Source organism: Musca autumnalis, unplaced genomic scaffold, assembly GCF_047663935.1.
Source record: "Musca autumnalis isolate F117 unplaced genomic scaffold, ASM4766393v1 scaffold_1, whole genome shotgun sequence".
Lineage (NCBI taxonomy): Eukaryota > Metazoa > Arthropoda > Insecta > Diptera > Muscidae > Musca > Musca autumnalis.
In genome coordinates, this window is record NW_027411644.1 from 271,637,501 (window position 1) to 271,663,898 (window position 26,398).

Below are 26,398 nucleotides of genomic sequence, written 5' to 3' on the forward strand. Positions count from 1 at the left end.
CTCGATGTACATGCTTACCTTGCTTACGATGTTGCATTACATAAAATTTAAAATCAAAGCAAAATCAACAAAAATTGTAATAGATTTTCGCCTCAAAGCATAAAGCGAAGGCGAGTAATGAATGAACATCATAAACATTTGAAGATGAGTTCGAAATGAAAAAAAAAAAAACAAAACTTAAAAACAGCCCAACACTTATGCTCATAACAACAACAGCAACAACAACACCATTGGCGATCTTCATTAAATCTAAGGCAAAATGTAACGCAAGTTTGCGATGTTTCTTTTGCTGTTATTGTTGTTGTTGTATTTTGTTTGAATTGCATTGCCACCGTACTTAAGCCATTGTTCAGCTAAAAACTCATCTGTTTTTTCGTATAAAAGCCAATTCGGGGGCTCAATGGGAATCATAGTTTGCATTCAACTATCGGAATAAACGTAACACAATTTTCTTTTGTCATATTGTGTGTGAAGATTTCCGATCATCTTTGTTCGTTTTTTCCGTGTCATAAATATCGGAGGATACGTGTTCGATACCTTGGCTAAAAAAAAAACAAAGAATTGGGTTAGTGTTGAAATTCATTTTAAAATGATACAAAAAAACTAAAAAAGCAGCAAATTGCTACTAAATTGTGTGTAAAGACTGTAATTTCAGCGTGTTGTAAGAAGATATGCAAATTAACGATTTAAAAACATACATATAAGTGATTGTGTGAAATAAACATTAATTTATAATGAAATATAATACATACATTAAAAAAAATACATAAAAATATCAATGAAAAAATTTCAAATAAACTTTAAGTTTGGGGTGTTTCCAAATTAAATTTAAAAAATAAGTGGAAGCATCTAAACCCCGTTTTCTATTAAAAGGATGAAGTACTGGTGTAAAAAATATTAGTGATCTCGAAAGTAATTCCATGTTATATCGAAAGAAAATCTAACTAAACTTTGAATTTGTATTCACATTAATGCTGCCAGTTACATGCATATCTGGTGTCAATTTAATTTCCGTGTTCAAACACCTGAGTTTTCCCCGAAATCATATTTCGATAATTTTTTTTTGGCTTGTGTATTCAATGAGTTTAGGGTTCCGTTCACAACATCACTATCACAGAGACCTAATCCTATGCTACAATTTTTATCTATATCAAAATTTGACAATCCTCTGTTATCCATTGAAGTGAATATGATTTTCCCTTTCCTCCATAACTGTTATTCCATACTAGAGAAATTTTTTATTTTTATATCGCAGTATTATGAAACTGACCGACGAGCGTCTCCATAGCTACGCCACACAGTGATTCAGGAATCGATTTTCCTGGCCAAAACCCCAATTGTTTGTTGTCGCCGATCGTTAATTTCTGTATGGGATTAGATAGTAAACATATTGAAACTAAGGAAACCAAAAAATTAGGTCTAAATACTGAAAGGTGCGTGCTGTTCTCCTAAAGGTACTAAATTTTAGTGCATTTTTTAGGGGACTAGAACTTTTAGGGAACAGCTTTCAGTCCATATATACTTATGTACCAGTACCGTTCGGTTCGTTTAACACTTTTTTAAATTTTTTGAATTTACATGGGTAAAAATTTGTGTTATTTCCATACCGTATCCTATATAAATTATAGCTTTTTTTACACAAATGGAAATTTTTTAATATATATGTTATATAAGTTTTATTAAAACCGAAGGAGAATTTTAATTTTGGAAAAAACTTTAATTTTTTGAAAAAAAAAATTGAAAAAATTTTAAAACAAAATCCATTTTTTTCAATTTGTGTATTTTTATGGTTTGTTTACTGGCGTTTGACCTTGTTTAAATAGCTAGAACATATGAAAAATTCAAAAACACTCATATTTTGATGCAAAATATGAAAAAATTCAAATTCGAAGTGTTTAATGCATCGGAGAGCTGATTATGCTATCTGTCCAACAAAAAAAGAATTATGAAAATATCTCAATCCGTTCAAATTAATAGAGTTTTGACCAGAAAAAAAAACGATTCTGTGCCATAAATTATGAATGGCTTAGTGGTCTGTAGTCATTTGCGTTTTTGTGATTATTGCCGGGTTTTCATGTGCTCTACTTTGTATACTTTCTTCGAAATTGTTATTGGTTTTTAGATGTTTACAATTTGCGAAGGAATATCATGGACAAGTTTCTTGACTTAAAAGTTTATTGTGACGAGAGCTCAGTTTTTCTCAGACACACACATGAGGATCAGAAAGTGATTTTTCCCATAAAAAACTAAAAAGTTTGGTAAAGAAAATTATCCATTATATAAAGCCTTTCATTGCCTAGTTGGTGCTAGTTATTATTAGTTACCATGGTATTAGTTAGTTACCATTCGAAAATGCAACGAATAGTCTGAATTTTAACCCAATACTTTAACAAAGGCATGTCGCATTGCAACTAAAATAAGTAGTTACTAAAAGTTATTTAACTACTTACTTTAGTGGTAAAGAAAAAAACCACAAAATTCGCGCGACATGCCCTTGTTAAAATAATGCGTTAGTAAGGGGTTTTGTAATGAGTATTTTTACTGGGTTGTATAGAATTATTTTAAAAATCATTTTATTTTTGCCTAATTAAGGCCAAGGCAATTTTTGTAATTATTATACCATCAGCATTTTTGCTAACGAGGATATACACACTTTCACACGGGAAAAATATGCGCCAGCGAAATAATGATTTTAGACCCCAAGTATGTTTGGATGAAATCCATTTCAGACAGTTTGCAGTCGATTTAGCAATGTCCGTCCGTCTGGCTGGAGCGCACGATAACTCTCGAACGGACCACCCGATTCGGTCCAAAATTCGGCTTTCGTAATATATTGTCCAAACTTACTTTAAGCTCGAAGTTGGGTTATATTGGTCCACTCCTTCCTGTTCCTCCCCCACAAAAATTCGAAAATGTTCGGGAAATTTGTGCGCACGATAACTCTTGAAGGGAGTAACCGATTTGGTCCATACATTGAACATCGTGACATTTCTATCATATCGGCCCACTCCTTCAGGTATCTCCCCAACAAAGTTAAAAAATCTACGGAAAAATTGTGCGCACGATAGCTCTTGAAGGGAGTGACCGATTTGGTCCATACTTTACACATCCTAATATATTTGTTTATTTGTACAATCCTTCGGGTATCTCCACACAAAATTTTGAATGAGTTGACTTTAAGACCTGCTCTCGAATCACTTTGATTTTTGTTGAAGCAACTATCATTCGCAGGCTCAATAACGACGGTAAACGTTTTTTCAGGCCCAAGTCCATACATCATGAGAAAACAGTCCGATATGTGTAAAACCCCATATGGCACCATATGCAGTCGCTGAAGAGCACGATAACTCTCAAACTGATCTACCGATTTGTTTCAAAATTTGGCCTTTTTCATATTTTGTCCAAACTTAGTTTCAGTTTGAAGATCGGCAATACCGGTCCACAACTTCCGGTATTTTCCCCCAATATTTTAAATATGTCACGATATCTCTTGAACGGGGCAACCAATTTGGTCCAAACTTTGGGTCTTCTATTTTTTTTTAAATTTAGTTTAACCTCTAAAATGGTCCATATCGTTCCTCTCCTTAGGGTACCTCCCCCACAAAAGTTCAACATTTGTGTCTAAGTGAAGTTTGTGATCTTTTCGAAGATCCTTTGTTGTTCGCTGTGGCCGTGTTTACAGCGATATTCAGGGTTATCATGAATAAAAATTCCGTGCTGAATTTTTCCCTTTCCCCAATTTCATAATTTTTTATTTCCATATTTATGTCCAAAAAGGAAATATTTTTGTCGATTTGGCAAGAATATTCCAGTGATTCTAATAGTTTTAAACTTTTTAAAAAATTTATTTTAAAATAATTTCACTTTTTAAAATTATTTTCCGTGCGGAAAATTCCGAGGGCAATATTCATGATAACCCTGATTATGTTTTCCGTGGACGAGTCCATGCTTCCTGACATACTGGTCTAAAATTTATACAATGACTCTGTCGGCAGAGTCGACTGATACTTTTTTACTTGTTTTAATTATTACCCTTTAGTGTTGAGCTACTAAGACCTAATAGACATTGACAAATTTGGAGACTATCGTAGTCCCACACATTCAATCATAGATTTCACGTCTGGTTAGTCGGATCATCAGAAATATTAGATGTTATTTTTGTGGATAGCATTGAAAACTACCATTATCGTAGTAGTACACTACGATACGAGTTTATGTGAGTTATTGTAATCCAATTTTTTCCTATAGTCTGTCTTGAGGAAAACAAACTTCTGCAAAAAATTTCAAATAGTCCTCAAACTGCACTTTTCCCAAATTCTGTGTGGGAGGTACCCTAAGGACGGAACCGATATAGTCCATATTTTAACCTGATACATGAATGGAGGAAGTAGTACGATGTGCAAAGATTGGTGCAATCAGAAACTTCCTGCTAGAGCTATCTTGCGACTTTTCCATTTTAGTTGGTGCCGTCTGGATTTCTTGGAGCTTTTAGGCCATTATCTCAGGATGTATGTCTTTGCGCCCGAAAACAATTGCACCGTTACAAAAGGGTGCTGCAAGGAAAACTTGCTGAAAAGAGTCAAAACGATCCGAGAGGAGCTCTTAAACTTCACATTTTCCGAATTTTGTGTGTGAGGTACCCGAATGAGTGGATATAATCCATATTCGAAGCCAATCTATATGTAAGGAATAATATGATGTGCCAAGTTTGGGCCAAATCGATTATTCTCTTCGAGAGTTATCGTTCACAGCATTTTGCAGAAAATTTTGAACTTTTGTGGGGAAGGTACCCGAAGGAGTGGACCGATATGACCCTTCTTCGAACTTAAACTAAGTTTGGGTAAAATATTACGAAAGCCACGAATCGGTTAATCCGTTCGAGAGTTATCGTGAGCACCAGCCAGACAGACAGTTGGACGTTCATGACTAAATCGACTCCAAATTATCTGAAACAAATTTCGTCCAAACATACTTGGGGTATAAATCCGTTATTTCGATGAGGCACATATTTGGTCGTACCCTCGTTAGCCTAAAGGCTGAGTGTATAAATATATATTTGGATTAATGCTCAAAAGTGTTGCGGAGGAGGTACTTGAAGGAATGCATCGGCATAGTCCATTTTGCAAGTGGATCTTACTTTAGGAGTTATTTCTTTTCAGTAGATAGCTCGCACTCCAGCCATTTCAGTTGGTCACCGTATAACTTAGAGGTTTTGAACCATGTGTCAGGAAGCATGGACTTGCCATGAAAAACATAATATCATTGTAAACAGGACAACAAGGAGAAGCAACGTTATAATTTTCCAAAGAAATTTTGTATGGGAGGTACGCTAAGGAAAAGACCGATATTATCCATTTTCGAAGTTAAACTACATTTGGACAACATATTAGGATATCCAACGCTTAAACCATTTCGGTTGAACTGTGGAAGATAATTGTCCGTACTACTTTATTGAAATTTTTTGCACTTTTGAGGTGAAGGTACCGAAATATGTGCACCGATATTGCCCATCTTCGAACTTAAACTAAGTTTGGACGAAATATTACGAAGGCCAAATTTTGGACCGAATCGGCTGATCCGTTTTAGACTTATAGTGAGTGGGCTCCAGCCACTAAACATGGTGACATTGGGTTGTTTCAGCTTACGGGTCATTTTCTCAGGAAGTATGTACTTGCCCTAGAAAAGAAGACTTGTACCGTTGTTATAGGGGCAACGAATGCTAGTGGGTACAAAAAGAATCAAAGCGATTCCATAGCAACTGTTAAACTTCACTTTTTCGAAATGTTGTGTGGGAGGTACTCGAATGAGTGGACCAATATATGTATATTACGATGTGCAAAGCATGGACGAAATCCGTTTCTCCCTTCGAGAGTTAACGTTAACAGTTTGCACTTAATGTTCTCAGCACTTTTGGGAACATTTTTGAAATTTTTGGTGGAGGTATACAAAGGAGTGGACCGATATCGCCCATCTTCGAACTTAACTAAGTTTGGTCAAAATATTACGCAAGCCAAATTGTGGACAAAATCGTTTCATCCGTTCTTGAGTTATTGTGCTCTTCAACCAGCGAGATAGACAGATGGACATGACTAAATCGACTCCAAAATGTCTGAAACGGATTTCGTCCAAATATACTTGGGATCTGAAACCATTATTTCGATGACTCACATTTTGGTCGTATGAAAGTTATATATGTAACTTCGTTAGCCTAAGGGCTGAGGGTATAAAAAGAACATATACATGAAAAGGACATAAGCCAAATAAAAACCAGTAAGGAAAGGATCAAAGTCGGGCGAAGCCGACTATATAATACCCTACACTACTGGGAATATGTAAAATATATATGGGAGGTAAATCCAAATCAGAACAGATTTCGATATAATTTTTCACATTTATTTGCAGACCAAATTCCGTCACATTTCGTGCATCAAATACCTCAAATCGGCCGAAAATATATATGGGAGCTATCTCCAAATCTGAACCGATTTCGATATGATTGACAGTTATTTCTAGACTAACCACCGTCACACATTCCAAATTTCATTGAAATCGGACATATATAGCGTGTTTCGTGCACCAAATGCCTTAAATCGGGCGAAGATATATATGGGGGCTATATCCAAATCTGAAACGATTTTTACCAAAATAAATAGCGTTCGTCCATCTTCCCCTATTTTCATGCGAATCGGACAATAAATGCGACCTGTACTTTGTTTACAAAAATACATGGACAGACGGACATGCGTAAATCGACTCATACACCTCCCCTATCCTTTTTTAGTTTTTTTAATACATAACCGATATAATTCTTCTTGAGGAAGTATTGCTTACCGGATATATACCACAATTATTATTGTACCACAAAATTAAAGCAATTCTAACACATGTGGGTGACATTTGACATTATGGATGTACTTTATGGTTGATCATATTTTTTGAATGTTAGCGACCAATACAATACAAATATTTTTTTATAAATACATATGGATACAATATTTGTGATATTTTTGTTTATAGATTGCTTAGTATATCTGCAAACGCCTCTCTATCTCTAGCCTTAAACAATAGGGTTGTAATGTCTCGGATGCCAGTCCATTCTGTGATGTTATCGATCCATGTTGTCTCCATTCTACCTCTAGCAGGCCTTCCTTCTATCCTTGTGCGGATTACAATTTGCAGTAATTTATATTTTTGATTTCGCATAATATGTCCCAAATACGCTGTCTTTCGTCTTTTTATACCCTCAGCCTTTAGGCTAAGGAGGGTATATACACTTTGATACGATGAAAATGTGCCTCATCGAAATAATGGTTTTAAACCCCAAGTATGTTTGGACGAAATGTGTTTCAGACAATTTGGAGTCGATCTAGCCATGTCCGTCCGTCTGTCTGTCTGTCCTGCTGCCTGGAGCGCACGATAACTCTCGAACCGATTCGGTTCAAATTTTGGCTTCCGTAATATTTTGCCCAAACTTAGTTTAAGTTCGAAGATGGGCTATATCGGTCCACTCCTTCCGGTACCTCCCCCACAAAAGTTCGAAAATGTTCGGAAAATTTGTGCGCACGATAACTCTTTAAAGGGGTAACCGATTTGGTTCATACTTTGCCCATCGTGAAATATGTACCAGACTTAGATGAGGTTCCAATATGGGCTCAATAGGTCTACTCCTTCGGGTACCTCCCACACAAAATTTCGGATAAGTTCAGATTAGGACCTGCTCTCGAATCGCTTTGATTTTTGTTTTAGGAACTTGTATTCACTGCCCCCCATACGACGGTACAAGTTTCAGCAGGGGCAAGTCCAAACTTCCTGAGAAAATAGCCTGAATGTTTCACAAAACCCCTATGACACCGTGTGGGGTGGTTGAGCGCAAGATAACTCTCCAACGGATCTGCTGATTGGGTCCAAAATTTGGCCTTAGCAATATTTTGTCCAAACATAGTTTAAGTTCGAAAATGGGCTATATCGGTCCACTCCTTCAGGTACATCCCCCACAAAATGTCAAAAATGTTCGGAAAAATTGTTCGTACGGTAACTCTTGAAGGGAGTGGCCGAATTGGTCCATACTTAACACATCTTAATATATCTACCAGATATAGATCAGGTCCAAATATGGACTATATTTGTCCACTTCATCCAATACCTCCCAAACAAAATTTCGGATATGTTCACTTTAAGACCTGCTATCGAATCAATTTTATTTTTGTTGAAGCAACTTGCATTCGCTGCCTCAATTATGATGGTAAAAGTTTTTTCAGGGGCAAAACCACATTTCTTAAGCAGACAGCCCGAAGGGAGTAAAACCCCCCTATGGCACCATATGTAGTGGCTGGAGATCGACTTCCATAATGGTCAATGTCGATCCATTCCTTTAAGTAATTCCCCCGCAAAACTTCTGCTCTTTAATCTAATCAACATTTTTGTCGGTTCATGCGTTCAAAATTTTAATCCCGTTTTATGGGAAAAAATTTTTTCAATATACACAGGCTGAGGGTATATCTCTGTCGGCCAAGCCGACTGATACTTTTTTTACTTGTTATAACTGAGATAAGTTATCTTTCGCAGTGCATCCTTCTTAGAACATCGGCATTTGTCACATGGGCTGTCCAAGGAATTTTCAGAACTCTCCTATAAATCCACATTTCAAAAGCTTCAAGTCTTCTTATATCAGCAGTTTTTATGGTCCATACTTCCATTGCGTACAATAGCACTGACCAGACATAGGTTTTGATAAAACGAATCTTTGTTTCAAGATTAATGTCATGACTCATAAACACTCGGCTGTATTTTGAAAATGCTACTCTGGCCAGTTCAATTCTGCATCGTATTTCTTTTGAACAGTCCCACTGTTCAGTTATTGTAATTCCTAGATATTTGAAACTTTTAACCCTCTCCACATTGGTGTTGTGAATTTTCAATGTTGCATTATTGTTGTCATTCTTTTTGCTTACAACCATGAATTTTGTTTTACGGATGTTAATTTTCAAACCATATTTCTCGCTGTGTGTTGTGAGCTTATTCACAAGATTCTGGAGTCCAGATATGCTATGCGACAGTAGGTTGTATCATCAGCATATCTTATGTTGTTCAGAAATAAGGCTAATAAGTCTGTATTCGCTACAATATTTTGCATGGCATTTCTTCGGAATGTTTTGAGGACCAATGCACGCCAAATTAGCCTTGGTCCTAAAAATAGTCAAATTCTTCCAGTTTATATTCCCATTTACTGGGACAAAGAAATAATAAACTTTCATTCTAACCAACATTCAAACAACTTTTTCATCATTTATGACATCATGTGAGACAAGGTCGTGAAAATAAAACCACAACTGGATGCAGTAAATGAACTCATAAGTTCACTTACATACATACAAGCGTACAACGAATTCCTGTTGACATCGATGTATCTCAATTAGGGTTGGCAGGTTGTGAGAAATATCCACAACAACAAATTTGCACGTTCTCACGTTTCTCACTATTTAGTAATGAGTAAAGTAAGTGGTTTTGCCGTGTAAAGTATTGAAGAAAAATATCCGCTATTTTTGAAAAATAACCCAGAAATTGATTATTCGCTTCATATGTCGCCCAATTTGTTTATACAAAAAGTATTAAAAAATCATTTGATTTTTAGTAATTTTTGAGATTTCGACATATTTGCATTCATTTATTATTTTATTTTATACTGGTATCCAAAACGTCAGGTCGAATAAATTACACACATATTCAGTTTTTCTCGCAATGCAATATATAATATTATAATCCACCTTAAAATGCAGGCCAAAAACACACAACTTTAATATAAACTAAACTTTTAATTAATAAAACCACGACCAACAAATGCCAATGTTACAAGAATAATCTTTTTTTAATTATTCTTACAATATTTTAATTTCCCATAACCTTTAGATCTTCATTTACAAAGATATCACAATAATAATACAATTTTTTTAATTTATTTTCCATTCACAACAACCTTGGAAAACTTTTAAGAAAAATTAACAAAAAAAACGTACATATTTCAAAATTTGGCATCCCTATTCTCATGGAGAAGAGTTCACATGTAAACGATTGTAAAACCCAAAAAAAAAGACTCACAAAATGTGAACATGTGATGAACTGGAACAACAAATAACAAAATTTTATTATTCATATGCACTTGTTCGTCTATCTGTCTGTCAGCTTTTTTTTTTTTTTTTTTTGTTTTGCTTAGTTTCCTTATATTAAATTGGATTTTTGTCGGTTATTCAATTTCAGTTCTGCTGTTTTTTTTTTTGTATTTTTCATTGTATCATTTTCTTCTTTTTCTTATATTTCTTTGCGGAATTTAATTATATTTTCTGTGTTTGTGTTACTGTTTGTCTGTCTTGTTCATATTTTCCCATTTTGGTTTTACTCGACGTCCGACCATCACAGCGTAGTCAGTTGGTAGCATCCATCAATCTTTTGTTTCAATGTTATTTTTAACATGGACCATAACCTATGTCGTTGCTTGATTGCTACTGAATTTGAGAGATGCGATGTTTTTTGTTAGTTGTGTAGTTGGTATGGGAGATGTAATTTGAATCTTTGGTTTAATTTTACTTGGGCAGGTGTACGCAAATTATATTAGAATAGGCTGCGAGTAATTCGAGTAACTTGTGGAATAATGTAGAAGTATGGATTTTAATTGCAATATATGTAGCGAAATAAAGAATGTAATTTTTTTCTAAGTTTTATTTGTAAACATATTATTTATTCAAATAATTTCTGTAAATACAAATGATATTCAATAGCTAAAGTATATAATTCATAAAGAAATTGACTTTCTCTAGAAATCATTACGTTAGAGACAGTACACGGTGCTCTTGAATCAAATTTAAATGGAAGGTGCTTACACCCGGGAAGTTTTTGCGGATTCTGAAACTACAATGTTCATAGATGAGAAAAATCAAAAGAACAAAAAAAAAATCGCCGGAGCGCTTTTTAAATAAATCGCGATTCAAGTTGACATTTTTAGGGGTTGTTTTGGTTTTAACGATTTTGCTTAGAAACCGCAAGTCCTATCAAAATGGTACTGAAGAAAATGCTGTAGCTATGAAAATTCTCTACAAGATTGGCCTTTACTGTATTTTCGTAGGTTTTACCATTTTTGAGATATTGAAGTTCAAATTGGGACAATGCCCTGACTGTATCGCCGCTTTATAAAACAATGTCATGAAGGGTGCGCCTTAACTAACTTTTAATAAAAACCGCTTACACAGGGGAAGTTTTTGTGAATTCTGAAACAGCAATGTTCATAGATGAGAAAAATTCAAAAACAAGAAAAAAACGCTGTAGGGATTTTTAAATAAATCGCGGTCAAAATTCACATTTTTAGGTGTTTTTTAGGTTTTCACGATTTTGCTTGGAAACCGCAAGTCCAACCGAAATGCAGCTAAAGAAAATGTTGTAGCTGTGAAAATTCTCTACAGGATTGACGTTTATGATTTTTTCTCAGCCTGTACCATTTTTGAGATAAAGAAGCTCAGTTTACATTTTTAGGTTTTTTTTTTGTTAGGGTGTCGAGATTTTGCTTGAATACGGCAAGTCTTATCGGCATGGGACCTGAGAAAATCGTATAGCTGTGAAAATTCTCTACAAGACTGGCTTATGTAATTTTTTCTAGGTTGTACCATTTTTTTATATATATAAGTTTAAGTTGGGAAATTGCAGTCATGACATTGTTTTATAAGGAGACGATGCAGAATTAAATTGAATTTTAATTGTCCCAGTTTCAACTTCTATATCTCAAAAATTGTAAAACCAACGAAAATATCATTAAGGTCAATCTTGTAGAGAATTTTGATGGCTACAAGATTTTCTTTATTACCATTTTGATATGATTTGTGGTTTCCGAGCAAAATCGCAAAAACCTAAACAACCCCTAAAAATGTCAACTTGAATCGCGATTTATATAAAAAGCGCTCCGGCGTTTTTTTGTTTTTTGATTTTTATAGTCTATGAACATAGTATTTTCAGAATCCACAAAAACTTCCCAGGTGTAAGCATCTTCCATTTAAATTTGATTCAAGAGCACCGTGAGTAGTGTTATAACAAATTTTCTGCGTGCGTAATTAAATCGATACAATATAAGCTCCGTTCCAATAATTTTTTAATGGTAAAATGTGCAAAAGAGAGAACCGCCAAAAATGAGTTCAACGCACACATTTTTCCAAACTGTATGGGAACGGAAAAATGGCAGAAACGTCAAAAAAGCTGGAACAAATGTCAAAGTCGGCGTGTCAGCCAATCGGAAGCCGGCAAACATGTTGCACATTTTTGCTCGCTCAAATTTGTCATGTAAAAAGTTTCTAAAGAGAGAGCCATTCAGCGCCATTTTTGTTCAAAGAGAAGTGAACATTTTGCAACTTTTTTGGTGTACGGGAACGCATTTCGGGGAAAAATGTTCAAAATGTGTAAAAACTTTTTCGTTCTGGAACGAAGCTATATTTTGGTAAAGTGGGGTACACACGATCAGTTTTGACTGTCAGTTTTGCTCAAAAAATCGGTTGCTTGCCAGTGTGGCCGTTCATTAGGCATCCAAAAAATATTTTGTGGTTGCTGGACAGTCAAAACTGATCGTGTGTACCTCGCTTAATAAAAATGTTCACATTTATTCCTTTAAAAATGCTTTGCATCTCAACAGAATAAAATTGTAATGTCTCACCTAAGTCAACTGCAACATCGACAGTCAATAACTCCTAACACATATGGCCTGTTCCCGTACTTTATAAAGTAGTAAAAGTTGTAAAAGTCGTAAACGATTTTCATTTAAATTTTACGTACGGGAACGCAAAATGTGTAAAAGTGGTAAATATTGTAAAAACTTTTTAGTTCTGGAACAGAGCTATAATAGTGAGTTCTTTCAAGGCATTTAATCCGGCTCGAAGGACCAATGTTAAAAAGAAACTACGCTGAGGTCTGATCTTAGTGAGTTCTAGTAAAACACTCGATCTGGCTCGAAGGACCAAAGGTATAAATAATAATTTGTCGGTTTTGATTATAATCGAAGGTCACACTAGAATGGTTTCGTGAAACAAATTACTGTAGATTAGGCGTTCTTAGATTGACTTTCACACTAGAGTAAAATCTTAATATTGCTATATTGAAGAACTCGATCTAAGTATGCCTAAATTGACGCAATTTGTTTCACGATACCGGTCTTGCGTGACCTTCCACTTAATTCACTTCTTTAAAATTTGCACTAACTTCTTCAATCGATTAATTGCTTAGTGGTGGTTTACCAATATATTTCCAAAGGGTTTTACGGTCTAGATCCATTAAGGTCTGCATTACTAAAGTTTCTTAATTACGAGGTTGAAAAAAAACCGATTACAAGGCATCCCAAGATATTTATCTAAGGGTTTCGATTACATGTTGAAAGAGGTCGCGGTTCTTCCGCCCTTCAAGACCAATTGCGGTAGGGCGAATAAAACATATTTTAAGTTTTTTTTTTCGAGAGCTAAAAAGTTCGTGAACCAAATTTAATCACCTCTGTATAGTTTGCGAAGCTTAACACTATTTCTGTAATCACACCTATCGTCTTAAAATAAAATAATACAACTATAATCTACGATGAAGTTTAGTGACGAACTAAGTGATTGTTAGTGTTGGGCAATCTAGCGGATCGATCTTTATCGTTCCTTTTCTCAAAAGCAACTTGGTACTTAATATAGTTCCTTCGCTCCAAATAGTTCCGAGAAACTTTTCAGTGAATTTTTTTCCTGCATCGTTCAAATAGTTTCGATACCGATATAGTACAATTCATCCTTCTTTTTATACCCTCCACCATAATATGAAGGGTATAATTAAATTTGTCATTCCGTTTGTAACAAATCGATATATCCGTCGGAGACCCTTGATCAGTATAAAATCCTAAGCCCCATCCGTCCGTCTTTTGAAATCAAGATATAGCTCGCAATTTCTAAGATAGAGCTTTAAAATTTGGTACAGAAGTTTGTATAACTCATAGGATGTTTGGTATTGAAAATGGCAATATATCTGTCTACGTTTTAAAATAGCCCCAAAAAAACGGTACCTCCCGATTTCGGTTGTTTTGTTTTAGCCTCGAATTTTCGAACCGAAATTAATTACAGCAATTGTGGTATTGTGTTTGGTCAGAGGGCAGTAAGAAACAGAAAGTACAGAATAGTGTTGATAAATTTTCCTTCTGAAGTGGATGTAACTTGGTATTTTGGAATATCAATGGGTAGAAAACCACCACGGTGCTCTTGAAACAATTTTAAATGGAAGGTGCTTACACCTCGGAAGTTTTTGCGGATTCTGAAACTACAATGTTTATAGAGGAAAAAATCAAAAAAAAATCGACGGAGCGCTGTTTAAATAAATCGCGATTTAAGTTGAAAATTTTTGGGGGTTGTTTAGGTTTTCACGATTTTGCTTAGAAACTGGAAGTCCTATCAAAATGGGACTAAAAAAATGTTGTAGCTATGAAAATTCTCTACAAGATTGACATTTATGGTATTCTCGTTGGTTTTACCGTTTTTGAGATATAGAAGTTCAAATTGTGACAATTCAAATTCAATTCAATTCTGTATCGCCCCCTTATAAAACAATGTCATGACTGCAAATTCCCAACTTAAACTTATATATCTACAAAAATGTTACAACTTAGGATAAGTTACTTAAGCCAGTCTTGTAGAGAATTTTCACAGCTTTAAGATTTTCTCAGGTCCCATATCGATAAGACTTACCGTATTCAAGCGAAATCGCGAAACCCTAACAAAAAACCCTAAAAATGTAAACTGAGCTTCTTTATCTCAAAAATGGTACATTCGGGGAACAAATGATAAACGCCAATCCTCTAGGGAATTTTCACAGCTACAACATTTTCTAGCTACCTTTCAATTGGACTTGCGGTTTCCAAGTAAAATCGTGAAAACCTAAAAAACACCTGAAAATGTGAATTTTGACCGCGATTTATTTAAAAATCCCTACAACGATATTTTCTTGTTTTTGGATTTTTCTCATCTACGAACACTGCTATTTCAGAATTCACAAAAACTTTCCCTGTGTAAGCGGTTTACATCAAAAGTTAGTTAAGGCGCACCCTTTATGACATTGTTTTATAAGGGGGCGATACTGTCAGTGCATTGTCCCAATTTGAGCTTCTATATCTCAAAAATGGTAATAACTACGAAAACACCATAAAAGTCGATCTTGTAGAGAATTTTCATAGCTACAACATTTCCTTTAGTCCCATTTTGATAGGACTTCCGGTTTCGATGCAAAATTGTGAAAACCTAAACAACTCCTTAAAATGTCAACTTAAATCGCGATTTATTTAAAAAGCGCTCCGGCGATTTTTTTTTTGTTTTTTGATTTTTTCATCTATGAACATTGTAGTTTCAGAATCCGCAAAAACTTCCAAGGTGTAAGCACTTTCCATTTAAAATTGTTTCAAGAGCACCGTGCCACCACATACAAAATTATCAGTAGAAAGTGATAATAAACACTTGTGATATTATTCTCCTCCAAGGAATTATACTTAATTGTTCATATCCACTTCAATACCGTGGTAGTGGAGGGTATAACAAATTCGGCCCGGCCTAACTTAACGGCGTTCTGACTTTTTCCTCATTCTCTCTGTTTTCATCGTTCAGATTTTCGGTGTTGAAACATACAAGATTCTCTTTAATGGTGGATTAAATAACATTTTCACTGACGTAAAACTCATAAAGGATACGATGACAATGAATCAGAAAAATGAACGAGAAACTGAAGAAACTATTGGCCTGTTCCCGTACTTTATAAAGTGGTAAAAGTCGTAAACGATTTTCATATAAATTTTGTGTACGGGAACGAAAAATGTGTAAAAGTGTTAAAAATTGTAAAAACTTTTTAGTTCTGGAACAGAGCTTATATGAACGACAGGAACTATATAAACAGAAGATCTGGATATAGTTCATTGACCGAAGTAGTTCTTTTGGTCTAATTCGTTCCGGAACTGCAACACAACTCTAGTGAGTTTAATAAGTTGGACATTCTAGTTCCCGAAACGGATCGATGTTCCTAGTTCCTTTTCCCAAAAAGAACTAGTTCCTTAATATAGTTCCAAAAAGTTCCGAGACAATATAGTTCAACGAATCTTTCTCTTTAATTGTTTAATTGCCCAGCAAAAATTTGGGAGCCACGTAAGCCAAATAATCCATTAAAGAATTATGCAAACAACTACCTTCAGCATTATCAGTATGCTCAAATATAAAGTAAAGCAAAGTAAACTTCCGACGTTTTTTTTTTGTCTGTAATTTAAAAAAAAAAGAAAAACTTTGATTCTTCTTGTGGATTATTTTTATTTGGTCTTTTAATTTTTTTTACATCAAGTCGAGAATATGATGTCAGATAAATGGCCGCCGCCACAGTTTATTGTCATTTGAGCCCTTTTTATGGCATTTTCCATCACTTTGACCAAAACTTCCGGCTATAGGTCCTCACATTCTTGACGGATATTGTCTTTAAGAGCCGAAAGAGTCTGAGGCTTGTTGACATAAACCCGCGACTTCAAAAAGCCCCACAAAAACAAGTCTGGAGCGCTCACATCAGGAAATCTGCGACGAAATTCACTTTGGGCCAAAGTCACCGACCGATTATTGGTCAAATAAATAGTCATCAATATTCCGCATTCTGGAGCAGTGTAGCTTAACATTGTTTATTAACGTGTATTTCGCATGTGTTTACTACACAAATGTCAAAATAGAACTGACATTAGGGGACAATCGCAAAATTTATATCATTTTCTGATAGGAGGATTACTTTTGCGCCACCTTGTATTTTACAAAGCAAAACTTCTTCTATTATCATTACGAAGTAATGATCTTAAGGCAACTTCATCATCCATTGGACATGCCTACCTATGCCCTAGTTATCGAAAAATACATTATTATTAATTGTCTAAAGCGCTTAAATATTAAATGATTTAGTTTGTGAAAAGTATTTTTATTAACACTTGGACCCACTCTATTAAATTTCGTATTGCATGTACGCATTTAACTGCCACATACATGCAATGTAGTTGTTGTGTTGAGTGTATGTAGTAATGCACCCATCAATCTGCCATGGTGATGATGATGATGAGCTTCGACTAACTTCATTCAACATTAGATTTTGTTCGTTTCAAATTAAGTTATGTAATTGATATGGATATAGTTTCGGAACATCACCACCATATACAAAATTTAAATATAGTAATTAACAAAGTTTAAGTAATTTGTTTAGGTAATTTAGCATATCTTTGCATACATATTTACACTTTGGTGTAAAATGGAAAATTTAGAAACACTGATCAGATTTTTAAGTTTGGGAAAAATCAACACAAGCCTAATACAGAAATACCTTAAGAAGATTCATGAGTTTGATCGTAAACTTATGTCAGCAAGATTTCTTTGTTTGTTTGTTTGGCGCATACTCTGTGACATCAAATATTCATGATAATTAGAAATGAGCGCGTGTCACAATCGTGACACTAAACATCAACACGACGACTAAGTTCTTAACACATCTGTGAGTTATAAGCGTTCATCTATATTCATAATCACTGTAACTTTTTCAACAATTCGCTGAAAAACGCACAAAAAGTAATAGCTTTTAGTTTTATAAGAAACGCAAAATAAAAAAAAAAATTAAAAAGTTGAACTATTAAAACGAACTGGATAACAAACTCGCACAATTTGATTACAATTTAGCCTATAAGTCGCCAGAAGGCTCTTCTTTCGACTCCTGAGTGGGACGTAGTCATATGGAGCAGTTGATGTAATTATTCTCCGACCGAACATTCAAATAAAAGTCCCATGCCGACATACTAACAGAATTCTGTAAGAACACTGACCGAAATTTATGGGAAATTTATTTCAATGTAATGTCGTATGAATTTGTTCTTTGTCGTATGAATAAGTTCTTAAAGAAAAAATACATTTTATTTTTGCCTTATTGAGACGCATGACCTTCGATGTTTTTTTATCAGCCAGCTGACAAACACAAACACAATAATTATGTCGCATGTAGAATATACCTCGAGTTTGCTTCAAAATAAGTGGAGTCTGTAATAACCGTAATGTGGGGCTATACCAACTCATTGACCATTGATATACTAACAATTTTTAGTTAGCAAACTTCTGATCCGTTTAAGTTTGGAAGACATTTTTGAAAATTTTTGAGAGTTATCTTTAGTATGTGCCGGGTTTTTTGAAGCTTTTGAGTCATTATCTCAGTAATTTGAAATTGTGCTGTTGTAAAGGAGACCGCTAGGACAACCTATTAAAGAACATTTCAAAACGATAAGAAGGAGCTCCGAAACTTCACTTTTTCCGAATTTAGTGTGGGAGCAACCCGAAGGAGTGGATCGATATAGTCCATATTCGATACCGATTTATATCTGGAAGGAATAACACGATGTGCAATGTTTGGACCTTCGAGAGTTATCGTTCACAATATTTTACAGACAATTTTTGAACTTTGGTGTGGGAGGTACCTGAAGGAATGAACCGATATGACCCATTTTCGAACTTAAACTAAGCTTGGGCAAAATATTACGAAGTGCAAAATTTGGTACGAATTGGATCCGTTCGAGAGTTACCGTGCGCACCAGCCAGCCACAGATAGACTGACGGACATGGCCAAATCGACTTCAAATAGCCTGAAACGAATTTCGCCCAAACATACTTGAGGCCTAAAATCGTTATTTCATTATTTTTGTTCGTATCAAAGTGTATATATGGGAATTTCTAAGTGAAATAGGGCACTTTTTCAAGATGAGTTTTTTTGATTTCCTTTATTTTTTGCTGTGATGATGCTGCTCATCAGCAAAACATTTTAGTATATTTTCGGATTTTTGTTTTTGACTAACGCGCCTTGAAAATGTCAGATTCTGTAAAAATTATGTGCAAAGAAATACTCAAAACTTCTTTATTTTTGCTCCAAATAGAAAAAATCTTTTTTTTTGTATTTGTTGTTTAGCTATCTAAAAAAATATAAAAAATTTTGCACAGTTTTCGCGATTTAAAATTTAAAATCAATTTTTATCAATGATTGTACTCTTCGATTTTTTGGAATTTTTTTGTATTAAACTACGATTAATTACCAAAATGTTAAGACCGATTCGGTAGTGGGATCCGAAGGATAACTATTTTTTCTAAATTTTTTTAAAATTTGTCAACAGAATTTGTGAAAGATTTATTTTACCAAAAAATAAAAAAATTAAATTTTTCAAAATTTGCTTTGTACTCCACGGTGCTCTTGAAACAATTTTAAATGGAAGGTGCTTACACCTCGGAAGTTTTTGCGGATTCTGAAACTACAATGTTCATAGATGAGAAAAATCAAAAAACAAACAAAATCGCCAGAACGCTTTTTAAATAAATCGCGATTTAAGTTGACATTTTTAGGGGTTCTTTAGGTTTTCACGATTTTGCTTAGAAACCGCAAGTCCTAACAAAATGGGACTAAAAAAATGTTGTAGCTATGAAAATTCTCTACAAGATTGACCTTTATGGATTTCTCGTCGGTTTTACCGTTTTTGAGATATAGAAGTTCAAATTGGGATAATTCAAATTCAATTCTGTATCGCCCACTTATAAAACAAAGTCATGACAGCAAAATCCCGACTTAAACTTATATATCTAAAAAAGTGTTACAACTTAGGATAAGTTACTTAAGCCAGTGTTGTAGAGAATTTTCACAGCTTTAAGATTTTCTCAGGTCCCATATCGATAAGATAAGATAAGACTTACCGTATTCAAGCAAAATCGCGAAAACCTAAGAAAAAAACCTAAAAATGTAAACTGAGCTTCTTTATATCAAAAATGGTACAGGCTAGGAACAAATGATAAAGGTAAATTCTCTAGAGAATTTTCACATTTTTCTTTAGTTCCATTTCGATTGGACTTGCGGTTTCCAAGCAAAATCGTGAAAACCTAAAAAAACACCTAAAAATGTGAATTTTGACCGCGATTTATTTAAAAATCCCTACAGCGATTTTTTCTTGTTTTTGGATTTTTCTCATCTATGAACACTGCTGTTTCAGAATTCACAAAAACTTTTCCTGTGTAAGCGGTTTTCATCAAAAGTTAATGAAAGCGCACCCTTCATGACATTGTTTTATAAGGGGGCGATACAGTCAGAGCATTGTCCCAATTCGAACTTCTATATCTCAAAAATGGTAAAAACTACGAAAAAAAACCATAAAAGTGGGTCTTGTAGAGAATTGTCATAGCTACAACAATTTCTTTATTCCCATTTTGATACGACTTGAGGTTTCCAAGCAAAATCGCAAAAACCTAAACAACCCCTTAAAATGTCAACTTGAATCGCGATTTATTTAAAAAGCGCTCCGGCGATTTTTTTAGTTTTTTGATTTTTCTCATCTATGAACATTGTATTTTCAGAATCCGCAAAAACTTCCCAGGTGTAAGCACCTTCCATTTAAATTTGATTCAAGAGCACCGTGTATAATCATTGATAAAAATTGATTTTAAATGTGTGTATTTCTTTGCATATAGTTATTACATAATTAGATTTTTTCAAGGCGCGAGATCGCTGATACCTTAATACTATGTTTACATTTATGAAATCCACTCGATTTCAACTGTCAATACCTTTGCGTATACGTCAAATGAAAACTCATCTGAAATCGATTCGATTTCATTTGACGTTTGTGCAATGGAATTGACAGTTGAAATCGAGTGGATTTCGTAAATGTAAACATAGTATAAGTAAAAAAAAAACTGAAATATGCTAAAATGTTTCGGTGATGAGCAGCATCATCACAGCAAAAATTAAAGGTAATCAAAAACCTAATTTTGAAAAAGTCTCCGTTTTCACTCAGAAATCCCCATATACATTTATCGAAGGCATATACAAGGTCGGCCACTTAGGCTTATTTTGACAACAAACATGATAGATTTTCATTATTGTGATTTGAATTTCGTTGTATTTAAAATCACAATCAGGTGGACTTATTGTCCGACCTTGTGTATGTAGTAGTTTCAAGTTTGGCCTTCATCTATCCCCTAAATTGACACCTAAATCACTGATGAACGGGTGCCGCCTTGCACGCTGAATATCAGGATTCGACTCCCACCTTCATAGGACCCAATGATATAGAGATACAATTTATACAAGTTGTCTTCCTTTACTTGCCTGAGGTTTCCATATTTACCATTCTTAACCTGCAAAGCGTTCCTTAACCCCAAAAAGAGGTAAAACTGGAAGCAAGCAAAAAGTAGCAAAATTTGAAGCGAATTTTAAGCCATTCTCTTTTACTGCATTCTACTAGACAAATTCCGTGGTGTAAAAAGAGGAAAATCTGTCAAACTACTGATTTGACATTTATTTTACAATAAAGGCAAAAGAAAAAAGAAAACAACGCGTCTTATCAAAGCAAAATAAAAAGAAACAGCGAAAAAAAATTTAAACCAGTGAAATAAAAAAATAAAAACAGTGGCACTTATTTTGTTTATTTTTTGGTATTTTTTAAACAGCCATGTTTGTTTTTTGATGTTGATGCCTACTATTTTTCCGTTCCTTTACTTTTGTGCAAAACTTGTTACGTTAGAGCAATTTTGACATTTCGCTAATGAAAATTACCAATAAAAGCTGACAACATTGCTGCTATTGGTATGACTTAGGGACAATTTTATTTTGGTCGCTTCCCGACAAATTTCCTTGATTACCGACATTATAAGTATTTCAATTTTGTCGGTATCCAAAAGATAAGTTTGAAAATCCCACCCCTGATCTCGGATTGCCAATCACGGTGGAGGATTAAGTGCTTGACTGCATCTGATTTCATATTTTGTTTTTTACGTCAACAACTGTTGTCAATGTATTCCCAAACGCATTCTTTCGGAATTCCTATTACAGTGCTATTTTCTGTATTTTTTAGGCCATGATATATAACCAGGCATACCTGAAAAACATTTCGCAAATGTTACACAAAAAAATGTTAGGCGGTACCAAGCATGAAGTGAGGTGTCGCACTAAATTATAAAGAAAATGTGTAAGCTTGTAAAAGCGATTTATATTACCAATATGCCGACACACAGTGGAACCTCTAACAATTTGCTAACCCAAAAATTAAGAGGCAAGTCAGCCTTCCTACCGATAGTAGGGATAGGTTGTTCGAAAATGTAACACCTTTCGAAGTATACCTCCCACTATTCTTATGAGAGAGTTCCCACTTTATATTTCTTTTATAAACATATTTTGTTCGAAAGTAAACCACAAAAATCACTTAAAAAAAGAGTGTGGAAGAGGAGCTCAAAGAAACGCCAACTAACAAAAGACCTATTAACTCCATCAATTGGTGCTGGTTACCATAACAGCAGCAACGCACACAAAATGATGATACGACTTCATTGTGGAGTAAATGTTATGACAACAGGTAACAACAACAACAAAAAACTTTAAGCACAACAAATGAGCGGATCATTCAGCAAAGTGTGTAATAATAGGGAAGTTTTCAATCATTAAACGTCAATTAAAATCAACATTTACTGTTCATCGCAAAGTTTTCATCTGTTAAACTATTGTTGCGGTGGCTATTGCCACTGTTTGTTGCTAGCGAAGAAGATGATGATGCTGCTGGTTTGGGGGTCTGACATTTTTTCTTACTTCTTCATTATGTTCGTTTCCATTGTGTGTGGAATAGCATCATGTCATTCGTAAATAATGCTGTTGTTGCTGATGTTTGGAAGTTTTACTTATGTACTTCAGTTACATTATGATGACCTCGCTTTGGACGCACTCTTGTAACATTTATCTGATCCAAATAAAGACAATCATCCAAATGATGATTGTTAATAGAAGTTTTGCCATTGCTTGCGCACTTTTTTTTTGCAAATATTGTATTATTGTTGTTGTTGTTGTGGAAAACTAAACATTGTTTTTGTAACCAAGTTTGATGATTAGCTTAGATGTGTCCATAAAAACCATTCATATTTTCAAAACATTGTATTGAGAGGACGTTCCACATTCAACGTAGCTGCTGCGTATTCTTAGCTTCGAATATGAAAACCTTGATGTTTCCACAAATAGAAACTAATTATAATACTAAATTGAATTCTGTAGATGTTGAATGTAACGTAGAAAACTTTATTAGTATTAGTTTTGAGCTTATATTGAATAGCAATATTGTAAAAATAATAGTATTTTACACAGTTTCTTACAATACAGTATCTCAAAGAGTAAATCCTGTGAAAGAAAATGGTTGCTGGAATCATATTTTGCACAAGTATTTTGGTGTATGGTGTAAAATATGGAATTTATTCTGAAGGAAAATTCTCCGTGAATTTTGTCTTTCCGCTGTGAAAACTTAAGGGAGAAAGTAAGAAAACTCACAGGGAACTTTCAGATTATATGATTGCAGCAACAATAAACATATATATATTTACATATCTACAATATATAAGTTACCTTACTATAGATTCTTTAATAAGCATTTACTTTTTTCCCATTTTACAAATAACTAACAAATTCTCTCTTTCCTTCTCTCTTTGCAGCTGTTGAAATTCCTGACATAAAAAGTTTGTAAAACAAACCCGAAAATTTCACCATGAAACTCTTTAGTACTTCAGCCACGGTAAGTTTTTTCTTCCATATTCCAATTTCGAAAATCTTTTCATTTTTTTTCTTCCCTTCCATTTCAGCTATTATGCGTTGCCCTGTTTGCGTTGAGTGGTGAGGCGAGAAAACGTGAAGCGCCTCTGAGCAACGGGCGAGGTTCAGCTTCATATAACTCACCATCAAATTCCTATTTGCCGCCTGCATCAGGTCCAGCCTCTAACAGTTACGCTCCAAGTGCTCCATCCGGTGGTCCATATGGCGGTCCACCATCACGTCCCTCATCCTCGTATGGCGCTCCACCCCGAAGTCCTTCTTCCAGCTATGGACCACCACCACCACCATCGGGTCCCGCCTCAAGTTATGGTGCTCCTAGTCGTCCCAGCTCCAGCTATGGTCCATCCAAGAAAAACACTTCTCGTCGTCCTTCATCTTCGTATGGAGCTCCTCCAGTAGGACGTCCTTCTTCTAATTATGGCCCTCCAAAACAACCCTCACCCAGCTATGGTCCACCCAAATCTAGCTATGGTCCACCAAAATCTTCCGCCCCATCTTCAAGCTATGGTGCACCAGCCAAGACTCCTTCCTCTAGTTATGGTGCCCCGGCACGTGCTCCCTCATCCAGTTATGGTTCACCTAAATCATCCCCACCCGCAACAAGTTATGGTGTTCCCACAGGTCCAGCAGCTCCCTCCTCTAGCTATGGTGCTCCAGCCAAGGCTCCTTCAAGCAGTTATGGTGCTCCTGCCGCTCCATCTTCAAGCTATGGTGCCCCAGCAAAAGCACCTTCCTCAAGCTATGGTGCTCCGGCCAAGACTCCTTCCTCAAGCTATGGTGCCCCAGCCAAGACTCCCTCAAGTAGTTATGGTGCTCCTGCTGCTCCATCATCAAGTTATGGTGCTCCTGCCAAGACCCCATCGTCAAGCTATGGTGCCCCTGCTGCCCCATCTTCTAGTTATGGAGCTCCAGCCAAGACTCCCTCAAGCAGTTATGGTGCTCCCTCTGCCCCATCTTCTAGTTATGGAGCCCCTGCCAAAACTCCTTCAAGCAGTTATGGAGCCCCTTCTGCCCCTGCTGCCCCATCTTCTAGTTATGGAGCCCCTGCCAAGACTCCCTCAAGCAGTTATGGTGCTCCTTCTGCCCCAGCTGCCCCATCATCCAGTTATGGAGCTCCAGCCAAGACACCTTCCTCAAGTTATGGTGCCCCCGCTCAAACACCTTCATCAAGTTATGGTGCCCCCTCTCAAAGCTCATTCCAACCAATTTCACCTCCATCAAGCAGTTATGGTGCTCCTGCCCAAACTCCCTCATCTAGTTATGGTGCTCCGGCCCAAACGCCCTCATCCAGCTACGGTGCTCCTGCCCAAACCCCCTCTTCCAGTTATGGTGCTCCTGCCCAAACCCCATCATCCAGTTACGGTGCTCCTGCCCAAACTCCCTCATCAAGTTACGGTGCTCCTGCCCAAACCCCATCATCCAGTTACGGTGCTCCTGCCCAAACTCCCTCATCAAGTTACGGTGCTCCTGCTCAAACTCCATCTTCCAGTTATGGTGCTCCAGCTCAAACTCCCTCATCTAGTTATGGTGCCCCTGCCCAAACTCCATCTTCAAGCTACGGTGCTCCTGCCCAAACCCCATCTTCCAGCTATGGTGCCCCTGCTCAAACACCATCATCTAGCTATGGTGCACCTGCTGCCCAAGCTCCCTCATCATCTTACGGTGCTCCTGCTGCCCAGGCTCCATCATCAAGTTATGGTGCCCCAGCTGCCCAAGCTCCCTCATCTAGTTATGGTGCCCCTGCTGCCCAAGCTCCCTCATCCAGCTATGGCGCTCCTGCTGCCCAAGCTCCCTCATCCAGCTATGGCGCCCCTGCTGCCCAAGCTCCCTCATCTAGCTATGGTGCCCCTGCTGCCCAAGCTCCCTCTTCCAGCTATGGTGCACCTGCGGCCCAAGAACCCTCCTCATCATATGGCGCACCCACTGGTCCCTCATCTAGCTATTCCTCAGCGCCCAGCTCTTCATATGGTGCACCAGCTGCCCAAGGTGGCTCAAGCGGCGGTTATCCCTCTGGACCCTCTTCAAGCTATGGCGCCCCTGCCGCCCAGTCTCCGTCCTCCAGCTATGGTGCCCCTGCTGCCCAAACACCATCCTCAAGCTATGGTGCCCCCACTGGACCTTCGTCTAGTTACAATGCTCCTTCCGGCCCCAGCAGTTCTTATGGTGCTCCCTCATCTTCTGGTAGCTCAAGCTATGATGCCCCAGCCCAAACTCCATCTACCGGTTACGGAGCACCCACTGGCCCATCTTCATCATACAATGCCCCCAGTGCTCCCTCATCATCATATGGTGCTCCACCTTCCGGCAATGGTGGCGGTAGTGATGGCTACTCTTATTCTTCATCGGCCAACAAAATTCCCGACACCATTCCCCAGGGCTATTCTGCAGATGGTGGCTACACATATTAGTTTGTAAAATGAAATCGTAGGGGGATTTCAGAACAACAACGTGCCTTAATTCCATATTTTGTTTAGACACAAATTGCCTCATTTAGCGACCACCCACACTTTTTCATATTTCATTTATTGTCACAATATGGCATCATTGGTGGAATCTTCACACAATTCGAAAATCACTCGAAAAAATTGTTAATTTCATTATTCAATCACACATTTCACTTTCGATGTTTATTCTCCATTTCAAATTCGAATTCGTAAATTATTTCTTTTTAAATGTATTTTTTATATTTTCAATGTTAAATTAAGTGTTAAGAATTTTTTTATATATTAAATAAATATTTAAAACAAAA

The 26,398-nt window shown here is 36.2% G+C and overlaps 1 protein-coding gene across 4 annotated transcripts; it reads left to right on the forward strand.

Annotated features, from left to right (window-relative positions):
* The first annotated feature begins 433 nt into the window (after positions 1-433).
* Muc91C (Mucin 91C) lies at positions 434-26,398 on the forward strand. Of its 4 annotated transcripts, none has more exons than XM_073961175.1 (3): positions 434-565; positions 23,532-23,611; positions 23,679-26,398. In XM_073961175.1, exons 2-3 carry the CDS (start codon positions 23,585-23,587, stop codon positions 26,055-26,057), a joined length of 2,406 nt encoding a protein of 801 aa, XP_073817276.1. In that variant the 5' UTR covers positions 434-565; positions 23,532-23,584; the 3' UTR covers positions 26,058-26,398. The 4 variants fall into 4 exon arrangements, with proteins under 4 accessions (XP_073817276.1, XP_073817278.1, XP_073817275.1 ...); XM_073961177.1 differs by lacking the exon at positions 434-565 and adding an exon at positions 21,448-21,497; XM_073961174.1 differs by lacking the exon at positions 434-565 and adding an exon at positions 22,286-22,414.